Source organism: Ceratina calcarata, unplaced genomic scaffold (assembly GCF_001652005.2).
Source record: "Ceratina calcarata isolate Rehan_Ccalc_2016 unplaced genomic scaffold, ASM165200v1 scaffold436.2, whole genome shotgun sequence".
NCBI lineage: Eukaryota > Metazoa > Arthropoda > Insecta > Hymenoptera > Apidae > Ceratina > Ceratina calcarata.
In genome coordinates, this window is record NW_017167384.1 from 400,963 (window position 1) to 413,628 (window position 12,666).

The following is a 12,666-nucleotide window of genomic DNA, read 5'->3' on the forward strand; positions in this document are numbered from 1 at the left end:
AAACACGTGGACACCGAATTAACTTCCGGATAAGGAAAAGCGTAAATACATCAAGTAATCGTTTGACGTTAGAAGTTGTGATAAGAACCATCGGTCATTTCACGGTAACTATCTCATGCCTGTTGATGCTTGTAACGGAATAACATTGTACGCACCGTACGTACTACGACTGTCATAACTTCCGGGTGGTACCATTTATCAATGCTCCGCGAACGTCAGATAGCCGACAAATTTACAAGTGCGACATTGCGTTATCAATAACAATGGTTATAGTTTGCAAATACCGCGTATCCTATACCCATTATCGTCTTCATATACATATTGAACCTGTATAAAAGAGAGCGACGGCGAGTCGATCGGTACGTTACCGAAAAAACCGGGGCCTACAGTGCACAATTTCGTTTGGGTAATCGACCGTAATTCCACAGGCAACATGGTATGTTCTTATACTTAATTTCGCAATCGGACAAGTCGATTCTCACGCACAATCGACTTGCCGATTTTCAGAGTTGCCCTTTGCCTACTTTGGTCGCGTCGCCGACATGTCCCGTTCCGTTCGCGGGCGGACCTCAACTCACCAACGTTTGTTCCGCGAGCGCGGGAACTTTGTTTTTGACGATCCTCAACAGCCTGTTGGTGGCCAACCCGGAAATCGGCGATCCATGCGGGCGTGTGAAACCGATCGCAGTTCCGGACTCTAGTTACGATTTCATCGTTGTTGGCTGTAAGTTGACTCGAGTATATTTGCCGAACGACTCTCTTCTCATTGTATGGCTGTGTTTACTTGAACCTAGCGGGAGCTGGCGGATCCGTGGTGGCTGGAAGACTGAGCGAGATATCGAATTGGAAGGTTCTCTTGCTTGAAGCGGGCCCGGACGAACCGGCAGGCGCCGAAATACCCAGCAATCTTCAACTTTATCTGAGTAATGAGCTTAATCTTGATAATCGAATCGACGATGAGGTAGCTTATAAAGACTGTCGTGCAATTAACGTGTATTCTCGTGACGCGCGTAGATGGCCAATTGGATTGGAAGTACAAAACGTCGAACGAGTCGTACGCCTGTCTGAGCACCGACGGCAAATGCGTCTGGCCTCGAGGTAAGAACGCCGGCGGAACGACGCTTCACCACGGCATGGCGTATCATCGGGGTCACCCGAAAGATTACCAAAAGTGGGTCGAAAAAGGAGCCATTGGATGGGCTTGGGAAGACGTACGTTCCATCGTTGCCTTTGATATTTCTGTCACGCTAGCCGAAGTATTATTATCGTTATCCATCTTTCTCAGGTTTTCCCGTACTATTTGAAATCGGAGAATAACACGGAAATTGGTCGAGTTAGCGCGTCACTCCATGCCACCGGCGGGCCGATGAACGTCGAAAGGTTCGTCGTCGATACGTATTCCAATGTTCCTCTACGATCTTTCGAACCGCGATCTGGGAAATCGTTCTTTCGTTGACAGGTTGCCCTATCAACCACCATTCACTAATAACATTCTCGAGGCGGCAAAAGAAGCAGGCTACGGCACGATCGAAGATTTGGCTGGTGAGATACCCACTGGATTCACCGTGGCCCAAACTATCAGTCAGAAGGGTGTGAGGAGGACCACCTTCGACTCGTTCGTTAAATCGGTGGCACACCGTAAAAATCTTCACGTGGCCCTTAACGCTCTTGTGACCAAAGTCACAACCGCCGGCAAGCAGGCCACCGGCGTCGAATTTTTAATGGTATCGTACCTGACGTCGTAAATGGTATCGAATCATGAGTCGGATATACGAGCTTGTTGTCTGTCGACAGAACGGAAAGAAGTACCGCGTACGAGCGAAGAAGGAAGTCATCCTATCCGCGGGCACGATAAACTCGCCACAACTTTTGTTGTTGTCCGGAATCGGACCAAAGGAAAACCTCAAACAGAATAAAATCCCCGTAGTCGTCGATCTACCAGGCGTCGGTGAAAATCTACACAATCACCAATCGTACGGCTTGGACTTCACAGTGGACGAGGATTACTATCCGTTGTTCAACCAAACCAACGCGGAACTCTATCTCAAGAATCAAACCGGACCGTTCGCCGCTACCGGCTTGGCGCAAGTTACCGGAATGATCGCCTCGAATCTCACCACCCCCGATGACCCAGACATCCAGATATTCTTCGCTGGCTACCAAGCAGTTTGCGCACCGAAACTGGACATCCCGGACTTGGCTAGCGGCGGTCCGAAAATGTCCGTCAGGTTCTCCTCCGTGAACGTTCAGCCAACGAGCAGAGGTACGGAAGCAAAAGAACGCGAATGGAAAAAAAAGCTCTACAGATCAAATTCTAAATTTTGTTTCTTTACACAGGTCGTATCACGTTGAACAGCAACAATCCGCTCGATCCGCCGGTCATCTGGAGCAACGACATAGCCACGGATCACGATCTCAGCGTCATAATCCAAGGACTTCACGCGATTACAAAACTGTCGCAAACCCCGACGATGCAGAAAATCGGTTTGAAGCTTAAAAATGTGACGGTACCGCAATGCGCGGATCGTACATACCTCACCGACGACTACTGGAAATGCGCTGTACGTTACGACTCGAGACCCGAGAATCATCAAACCGGATCGTGTAAAATGGGTCCAGCGTCCGATCCAATGGCAGTGGTCGACTTGCGACTCAAAGTCAACGGTGTCAAAGGACTGAGAGTAGCCGACGCGTCGGTGTTGCCTCAAGTACGTACACCTTTACGAATAACATACGCTTTTCCTCTCTTTCCTACTCGTCGTCTCTCAATCACGTTGCTTCCGTCGTTTCACAGGTGGTTTCGGGCAATCCGGTCGCCTCGTACAACATGGTCGGAGAAAGGGCTGCCGACTTTATTAAGGAAGATTGGGGAATAGTAGTATAGAGGAGCAGCGTGAAAAACGAATGCAACGGCGTTCAGTAAATGTGCTTCGTCTAATTCTAATGTATTGAATACATATATATTGTCATCGCAGTTTCCTCGTTTTTTTCGACACCCTTTCCTTCCGATCGAATTTCTCAGCTTCCGCGATAATTCATATCGGGGTTACGAAATCGATCGCATTATTCGACCTGTGACCTGTTACGTCGTCTTCGGAATAATACGACTTAGCATCGAAGTTATACATATAGCTTCGTTCCGGCGCGATGAAGGGATAATGATCGTGGCCGGCCAGATTGGCTTAAGTTGTTCCGTAAATGCCTGTACCCGACTCGGAAACGCGGGTCACTATAAAGCGAAACTCGCGATCCTGTCCTCTTTGTCAAACAACATCGGAGTCTCGCATCAAAACGAATATTTATCTTTGCCAAACGGAACGTGGAACAGTGGTCACCGGTAACGTTCCAGACAGTATACTATGTACGTTTTCGAAGGTATCGCGGGCAAAGAGAAACTAATTTCGTTCCCTACTTTCGTTCCGCGGCACGATAAAGAGCAATAACGGGGTTTAATTAAATTTAATAACGACGGTGGATGCATTGAAGATCGAAGAACGAGCCGGCTAGCTCGGTAGGGTGAGTCGGAAAAAAAAGGGTAGGAATATTGTCTGGCAGGATTATTAAGATAAAAACCTTGGAAAGAAAGAAGAAAGAGGAGAGACGAATGCGGGGTAGCGCGGCGCGGTAGCGGAGGTCGGGTCGAATCAGATTCTCACCGAGTCTAGAGAACGATGGATGAAGGAACTAGAAGTACGGAGAAGTGTACTTGACCTCTTTAGAGTCGCGGCCGCATGCTGTAACGCCAAGCTATACGCCGTAACCCGTACGTTCTGTGCTCTGCCAAGAACGATTCCGGTTGCAGTTCAGATCGCATAATATTTTCGCGATCGGATCCGGGAGCTAATTATTTTCCCCGCGACAAGACCTCGGCGAACGGGTCTTGCCACTTCTATTCGCGTTGACAACGTCGCACGTATCGAGGCACTAATCAAACCAACATTTGACTTACGAAAAATCGCAAAAAATATACGAGAAATAGGTTAATTTATTTAGAATATGCATTGGGCACGGCGAGACATGGCAGTCCTTGAATCGAGCAGCAGGCTTTTACGTACATTCACTCTGGAAATGGCAGCATCGGTCGGTCTAATGTTCTCGGAATATCAGTGTAATGGGTAGCGTATGCGTCGCGTTTCGCGACGGCAATTTGAATGTCACCGCGCAGTATATCGTGTAGGCGCGTACATCGGAGTAGATATCGGTATTTATTACGAAACTATTCCCAGGATAAATTCCAATCGCGAATATCGTCCCATCCATCGGTCTGTTCATTGTCGTAAACGAAATGACTCGAGCTGTTCCCTTCACGTTCTTCGGATATACCCGGCCCAAGATACTTTTCTCTAGCAGTACAACTAATCTCGAGGCAGAGGAAAACGAACGTTTAAACAGTTACGCGACTCTATTATCGATTACGAGCCGGCCAAGTAGCATTTACCGTTCCCGTTCCCAATTCCAGTCCCGGTCCCGCGTAGCGAAATCATTTCATCGAAACAACGCAGCGCGACAGCGACTATCCTCAATTTGGTAAAGCACGCCCCGCGTTGGTTTAATAGAGGCTTAATCAAATCGCATGCGAGAATCGAGATCGAGAGTGGCTTAAGTGCTAACTACTCGATGGAGATTTCGTCCAATTTGCCATAAATTTAACACGCGCATTTAATTACCTGCAGTGTTGCGTTACACCGAGCGACACTTAATCCCCGAGCGATCTATTAACCGCGAGTTTTCGAATTACGTATTAAAGCGACGGTTCTCGCTTCGGTCCGGCCGCGGGCCCGCGCGGTTCACGACGCGACTCACGGCGCACGGAGCATGGAACGGGTATGGCACGCGTTCCCGGGTGGTAATAAACGGTGAGAACCTGAGCAAGAGAACGATACAAACGCGATATATAAATAAAACATCGAACACGCGTCTCACAATCAGCGCGCGGGGGAGGCGAGAGAGCTCGTGGATGTTGGCGCGGGTGTGTCCGTAAACCATCCGTCGTTCCGCGCGCTCGTCCTCTACCTCCTCGTGCTCGTTGCCGTCGTGCCAACAGCGTAACAACTGCTTTGAATTTCATGAGGGTGCGAATGAATTCATGGTGGGATGGCGCCGCGCGCGATTTGCCCCCGACTCGACTCGACTCGGCTTCGAACACGTCCCGTGACTCGTCCCATCGCCGGTACCATGAAAATTTACGGAACACCGACCGTAATCCGGGAAATAATAGATAACAACCATGATCCATCGCCACCTGTTCTTCCCGTCTCTCGGTCGGCTATCTCTCCCGGAGACCTTCGATTTTAAATCCAACGGATTAACTTCGAGGTTCGACGTTACTCGATGAAATCGTTTACAACGGAAACCGATCGAATTCTTCCAACAACGACGTCGAGCACTCTTCCGTGCGCGTGGAAAAGCTCCCGAGGTACACACTTGGAACGGAAGCGTGGACGGGCATTTAAGCGAGATGAAAGAGAGAATCCGGTCCGGCGGCGTGACGTCACGCGCGGCAGTAATCTGTGGAATCCCGAGAGTTGGTCGAGGCGGCACGCCAGGCGACGCGCATAATGCGCTTTCAGCGCTTTGTCGCGAGCTTTGACGCGTGCACCGAGTTTGTTTGCCGGGGCTTTTCGGTAGCTCGAGGTGTCTCGCGACGGCACACATCGAGATCGAGAGGACGCACGATCGAGAGTCGAGTCGCGAAGACACGATGCGCTGAGAAACTGAAACCCGAGCTTCGTTATTCTAGTAAAAACGAGTAACAATCAGTCGCGAAAGAAGAAAAAAGAAAAAAAAGGAAAAGCGGTACGGGCAACGAGGGAGAACTGGAAACCTAGTTAAAGAGAAACCTATGTAACGCAGCGTCGAGCGCTTCGTCTTTCTCTCCTTCTCTGCCGCAGCATCCGCGTCGCAGCCAGCTCTTGTTTCCCGAGACGGAATCAGACCATCTCTCCCTCGCAGTTGTCTTCGTCCCGACGTCATCTCGAGTAATTGCGGTTGCATAGAATATCGGCGTAACGCGCAAATGTGCTTTGCAATTCGAACGAGAGAATCTCGGTTTGCGAGATTTAAACACAGCTCGTCGTCCGGTTCTGTCTCTCGTCGGTTCTCTCCTCGGTTCGTTTCGTCTAGAACTCGGAACGCGAAAACGCCGAACGCCTTTGTCGGTCATCCATCCGGAACGATCGTTTAGCGTTATGTTTCTCGTACGACCAGCGCGATTAAAATGCTCAGCTCTGTCCGATCGATCGATACGAATGACGACTCCTCGACGGATTCCTCCCTCGACTGTTTCAAACAGCATAGAGCTTTCTGGAACACGCGTCGTTCTCGTTACCCATTCGCAGCACGAATACGGATACTAACTTCGACGAGGAACGAAACTCAATTTCATCAGTACGCGCGAGAAAAAAGCACGGCGGCGCAGCAGGGTGAACGTAAAGAACTAAAGTTTACCGGTAGGAGAGAGCGAAATTAAGGGCGGAAAGTAATACAAGCGGATTATTAAAAACCGCGATAGGAAGAGCACAAAAGGCTGCGAAAAAAAGAGTAAGGTCGAATGCGGAGGCTGGTCCGTGTTAGCATTCATGGTCGGAGGTAGCGGAAACGCGCGATAGGTAATTAACCTCGTTGCTGGCAGCTACGCGCGGAGCTTCTTCTCGATTTTCTTACGCCGCACACCACGGGCGTCGACGGCACGAGTAAACTCGTGCAAATACGATGTTACTGTCTTGAAATTGTTCGGGCAGGCTAACTACCGTGAGAGAGAACGGATGGAAGAGAGAAAGAAAACGACCATTACGGACGACGGTCAGGACTTGGCTGGGTAGAGCGGGTTTCTTACCGGCCGCGTCAATAATGCAAACGCGTGTAAGCCGTGGGATATAACCGAGCCCGTAAATATTGCGTCGGGACGCCGGCGCTCGCGGATGGCTCGCCGGTAAAACGCGAATAGGAACGGGGTGAAACCAAATCCGTACGTTAAACGCGAATCTCGATCGCACGTATCTGCTCACGTTGCGATGTCCGTTTCACGATCACTGAACGGACGGAGCCGACGCAGATTTGTTTGCCGACTCCCGCGATAATCGTGTCGAAGAACGCGGAACGATAGGATACTTTTCGTTCGGTCGCAATTCTCGCGCCATCACCGTATCCGTCGTGTAATTTCATCAGAATCGTTTCGCGTCGCCGCGAGCGAAAAATCCACGCGGCACGCCGCCGCGCCGTTCGTAATGGCGGTTATTAAGAATAATGATTGCCAAGCGGAAGCCTGCAGCTGCAGACTGCCACGCGAATACATATTCATGACTATAAGTGAATCGACCAATATCTTACCGGCCGCTACGTTTCGTACTCTCTTTCTCCGTCTCTCCTATCGCTATTTTATAAAATGTAGTCGCGCACGTAGCCGAGGATCTCATAAGCGAATAACGGCGAGACGGGTCGTTTTAGCAATCCCGTGATAAAAGCGATACACGAGTCGGGCCCCCGTTGGTCGCGCGGAAGCGGAACATTTTCGCTACGTTCTCCTCGGACCTAGATGCCTTCGCGGCACGTGAACCACCCTCATAGTCCGCCGCGCAGTCTTTCTCCGTTCCGGTAATTGTTCGCGACCAGTCGGCTACCTTGTCCTCTTAGTTATAAAACCTCAGAAATAATTGAGAAAAAATCGTAAAACTGCGTTCAAATGAAATCGTGAGGAAGAGTATCCATTCAGTGGTCTACCAATTATTATTGTAAAGAACTGATCTTTGAATCCTCTCATTAATCGAAGCCGGTTTGCGATTGTTCGACATTAAAAATCGACCGGAGAAACGAAGTGAACTCGTTACTAAAATTCACTTTCGAACAGCTAGTCAAAAAGTAGCGACGTTTGTAGGCTGCACGGATTCGTCGTTCTTCTCGAGGAGACTCAAAACCCATCGCTCGTCGCTCGGGGTCGGCTCCTCTTTCTCCTCGTCTTCGTTCAGTGGTCCGAAGTTTTTTATACCGTGGGATTTACGCCTGCAGCTTTATTTATTCACGCTTTAATTACCGTCCCGGACCTCTCCCTCGCGCGGCCAGGTGTCCAGGCACGTGGATACGCTCCGAAATGTGAAACTTTGGTAGGGGTTGCGCGCGAAGGATACACCAGCGAGATTAATGGACTCGGTTACCGTTCTTCAGCCCCGTCGCGACGCGTGAGAAATTTGCATCGTATACACGCGTACACACATATTTAGGAGAGCGACAGAAAAAGGAGAGCGTCGAGGAAGAGAGAAATGATAAAGAGTAACAAGGCATGAGTCGTAACGTCGTTATTCATTGGAGGAGAGAGAGAGAAAGAGAGAGAGAAAGAGAGAGAGAGAGAGATAGAGCGAGAGCCCCGCTGGGCGTTCCCTACGTTTCCTACGTTGTCTCGAAATGACGTTGGCCAAGACTTTTCAGGCTCCTCTTTGTTCCAGAAACAAACGGTCGACCCGTGAAATACTTGACTCCATTTCATCCCTCTTTACGACCCCGATTTCAACCTACGTGTAAGTCAGTTTGAGAAATTCCCACCAAAATTTTATCGTCCTACGAAATTGCTTTCTCCCCGATCCTCGGCCCTCGTCGTTCCGTTGCCTCTCGTTCGCGGCCGATTCGACGTGCTCGCTCTACCATTTTCTTTCGTTCTCTCGACGTTCGATTCGCGACGAGCATAGACAGGTGCATCGCGTCGCGTTGCATTGAAACGCCGTATTTTTCTGAGAGCGCAAACATACCGTGGTGCTTGCCACGAGACTTCGCATTCGTAGACAAAACAAGAATTCCGTTCCAGCGAGATTTCGCGCGTCAGCTTGCTCCCGCGGTTACGAAACACGCGCGAAATAAAAAGGAACTGCTTGAAAAGAGGCGTAGTTGAAGAAAGGCGAGTCTCTCTCACGTTCGTACCCTTCGACGCGAGTAGTCCGGAAGATGGTATCGGGGAACGGTCGAGGAGTGCAAGGGACGCTCGGCATTCATCCGAGCAGATAACATCGCTCGTTAAATTCACCCTAGCCAGCACGCCTACCAGCGAACCCTGCTACCAACATCCCACTGACGAGAGATATCAACTTCGGTAGCTAGTCCGGTCCCTTCCGTCTTCCTCGATTGTCTACAGCCGCTTCTCCAGCGAAGCCACGACGTTCGTACGCCACCCAACCCTCGTACGCTATTATACCGATTACGCTGATCAAATCATCTCGCGTTCTACGCACCTGTCCGGTCAGGTTTCCAGCGGAAAAAACGACTATCCCTTGTATCGCGATCGAGACGAGGACGATCACCGTTCTTTTCGCCACGCGGAAGAGGTATCATCGACGCAGACACGAGCGAGGGAAAGAGAACGCGAGGTACACATATCGATCGTTGTCAGTTTCAGGCTTCGAGCATATCAGAGGGGAAAAAAGCTCGGCAATCGAGTCAGCTGTTACGCGTAACGCGGTTAACTGTCGCGCCTCCACGTCAATATTGATTTACTTTTTTTCATTAGAACGAAAGCTATCGATGACTGTCTACTCTCGTCGGCAGTCGAGTGCACGCCGAGTACCGGCCGTCGGGCGTTGGCCAGGGACCGTGTCGTTCTCGAAAACCCACTTTCCTTCCTCGCGTTTTCAGATCCCATTCACTTCGCGTGTGTTAACGTTCGATTAATCGTCGTCCCGGGCAGATATTTTTTAATCCCTGTGACCTCGAAGAAAAAGGCTTGGCCATTAACAGTTCGTCGAGAGCAACGAGAATTCGAGGAATCGTCCGTCCGCTGAACTACTCTTTGGCTGCTATTCATAACTTATGTCGGCGCTTCGCGACTGATGAATGAATATTTTTTTTTACAGTATGAAAACATCGGTAAAAAGAGTCCGCTGTAAAAAAGATTTGAACACGCCCGCTGCGTAAACCGGTCGATTGACTTTTTTGCATACGAGAACGATCACCGAGGATTACGAGTACACGCGTACCTATCTCTTGACCATTCGACTCTCGATATTTTTGCCACTGTTGCGAATTGTACGAGCGGGAAAAAAAAAACGAGAGAGTGCAAGAAACGGAAGTAAAAACGCGTGTTTGAAAAATGAGCGACGCATCAAAAGAAATCGTGTCGAGTTTGAATGCGAAATTAATTGACGGATTTCGACCTGATCTGGGCCGTGTATTCCATCTACTAACACGACCAGTATGGAAAATTTCAGTTTGATGACGGTAACAATTGATCGCGAAATCATAACTGTCCGAGAAAAATGGAAGCGCGGAAGACGATGCACATCTACATCTACACGAAACCGGAAGCGGATATGTACGGGAGAAACAAGATGAAAAGGGCTGTTACCGTGAGATTAGAAGGAAATGTGCGGGAGTAGATATAGTCACTGCGATGGGACCGTCGCGCTCGACGAACGTTGTTTTTGCGATTTACGAAGCGCGGCGATATTCGCACGTTTGTCCCGCGCAATCTGTGCCACGCTTGCTCGCCGTTTCGTAACGCACGGCACCGTAAAACCTCTCCGATAATTGGTCTCCCCCAATTTGCTAATAAACGTAAACTTATTTCGATATTATAGATAAAAGCGTCAAACCTATTGACCGAGTTTTTAGCATCGATATTTTCTCTCTTTCTATTACCGTATTCCAACATATGCCCTTTTTAAGATGGCTGTGCGTTCACGAGATCGTTGTTAAATATAATTGGACCAACTAAACGATGCTGTAGCATAGGCGGGGTGAAGGGACGGTTGAAAAAAGCGGCATCGTTTCCAAACCACTAACTATGAACGATAAGCGGTGCGCCGCGCACTGCTTCGAACGACCCACTTCTCTTACCACTCCGCTCCATATACCCACGTATGTACGCAATATATTATATCTCCTCTCATACTAAACTCTATTAAAAAAGTAAAAGCTTTAATCGCCCATAATTTTGCAACAAATACCCGCGTAAGAAGGATCTTCCACGATCGGAGGGAGAAAAGAGCCTTCCTTTAGAATACCCTTTGATTCATATCCGTCCGACTTTCGGTTCCGGGGATCTCGTAAAGACAAAGTAATTTTTTCGGTGCCGTTGTCATTATTCCCGTCGCACCGCCTGGGATCTCTCGCGCGCGCATCGGCCTAGTTCTCACTATCCCGTCTAGACACCTGCTATGCGTTTCTAAGAGAATAACCCTTCCGTTCCTGGAACAGAAGTGGGTCAGGATTCTTGGGAATGCCAAGGTACCGTAACTTCGATGGCTCGTATCTCGGGAACACATCGAAATATCGGAATTAAGCAAATACGAGATTTTTCGTCTATCTTTCCTCTAGCCAGCGGACGGCTCCCAGTCAGAATTTCAATGCCGCAATTTGGATAGATAGTTGCATATTTTAGATTTGTATACATTAATAAAAAAAATAAATAATGGTGCATATCCTCTTTCCGATGTTAAATAAATTTGGAAGAGGAATATCGAACTAATATCATTTTTCTCCCATAACAGGGGATCGAGTTACGACGGCGCGTACATTTTGAAAGAGCGCAATCAACGCGCGGAGAAAATTAATGCGCGCAATACTGCATGCATTTTTAAAAAGATAAATACCACCGATGTAACCCAGAAGCGAAGTTGTAACTTCGCAGCGGTATGCGACAGAATAATCCGGCTTTCGAGCGCTCGGCCTACGCAACCATTATCATTATTATTATCAATTGAAACGCGTTCCAAGATCGGTATCGGCATAATTACGACCGGTAATGACTTGTAGGTTAATTGGCTTCTATGCAAATCGATTTTCGATAATCCGTCAAAGAGAAACGGACCGCCGCTTAGCTCTATCGTCGCCGTCATGGCAACTCGAGGACGCGCGCAGTTATGAGAGAGGTCTGCCTGTCTATCGCATAAGCCATGCACGATGGAAACGCGTACAATGAGCCAAGTTTGGTCATTCCTTTTTCTTAAGTGGAACAAAAAATACCGCGTTTCCATTAACGTTCCGAACTGTAACTTGGTTCACGTACTTGTCAGGACCAGCAGTATTCAAGGGTGGACGTATAAAGAATTCCTTACCTAGGATAAGAGTGATTTATGACGGGTACTTAGTTTAAGGAGAGCAAGCAACACGACGCGGCGACGTTACATTCTAACGAATGAGTCTTTTGCCCGAGAGGATCTAGCCACAAAATAGGGGAGGAAAGGTTTCCAGTAAAAAGTAACGTACTTTAGACGTCCTCGCAACAATTACTAACGTGCAAACGTTTCTATCGGAAATCTATGTTGGAAAAAACAAATCCATTTGTCTCGAAAGGAAGCTTACGAGATTTTTAACTGCAGTAACTCAGAAATCCGGCCGATTAGTAAGAGAACGCGACTCGATTCGAAAGAGAATACGCGGTATGGTACCTTCCCAACGGCATCGAACGATTTCCCAGAGTAATTAGTCGCGACTATAGTTTCCGGCTGCGAAGATAACGGGAAGTAGGCGACAGCGGGGGACAGCTTAATGCAAATTCCTCGTTAAAAGAAGCTTTATGTAAGTACTTTGGCGAAGCTACTTCTCGAGCTCCTCGCACCTAACGCCGCTTTTGCAGCTCGCCTAACTTCATTAAACGGGATTCCGTACTGTTGCTCGAATGGTTCGCCTGCACACGAATCGAACCCGTTCGCGTCTGGAGTCGAGATATTCTCAGATTCTATATGA

At 48.7% G+C, this 12,666-nt stretch overlaps 2 protein-coding genes across 2 annotated transcripts in view; one reads left to right on the forward strand and one right to left on the reverse strand.

Annotated features, from left to right (window-relative positions):
• The window catches only part of LOC108627040 (hemicentin-1), a 202,844-nt gene that overhangs the window by 160,951 nt on the left and 29,227 nt on the right, over positions 1-12,666 (reverse strand). The gene's annotated exons all lie outside the window — the stretch shown is intronic.
• LOC108627042 (glucose dehydrogenase [FAD, quinone]) lies at positions 328-2,974 on the forward strand. Its single transcript, XM_018028066.2, has 9 exons — positions 328-436; positions 508-724; positions 795-923; positions 1,015-1,211; positions 1,286-1,380; positions 1,460-1,724; positions 1,795-2,263; positions 2,338-2,708; positions 2,795-2,974. The coding sequence occupies exons 1-9, from the start codon at positions 434-436 to the stop codon at positions 2,882-2,884; spliced, it is 1,836 nt and encodes a 611-aa protein (XP_017883555.1). The 5' UTR covers positions 328-433; the 3' UTR covers positions 2,885-2,974.

Bases quoted from the DNA above. Each gene is read 5' to 3' on its own strand.
- LOC108627042 (XM_018028066.2), top strand. The intron at 725-794 runs GTAAGTTGACTC...ACTTGAACCTAG, and splicing joins CGATTTCATCGTTGTTGGCT to CGGGAGCTGGCGGATCCGTG. The intron at 1,725-1,794 runs GTATCGTACCTG...GTCTGTCGACAG, and splicing joins CCGGCGTCGAATTTTTAATG to AACGGAAAGAAGTACCGCGT.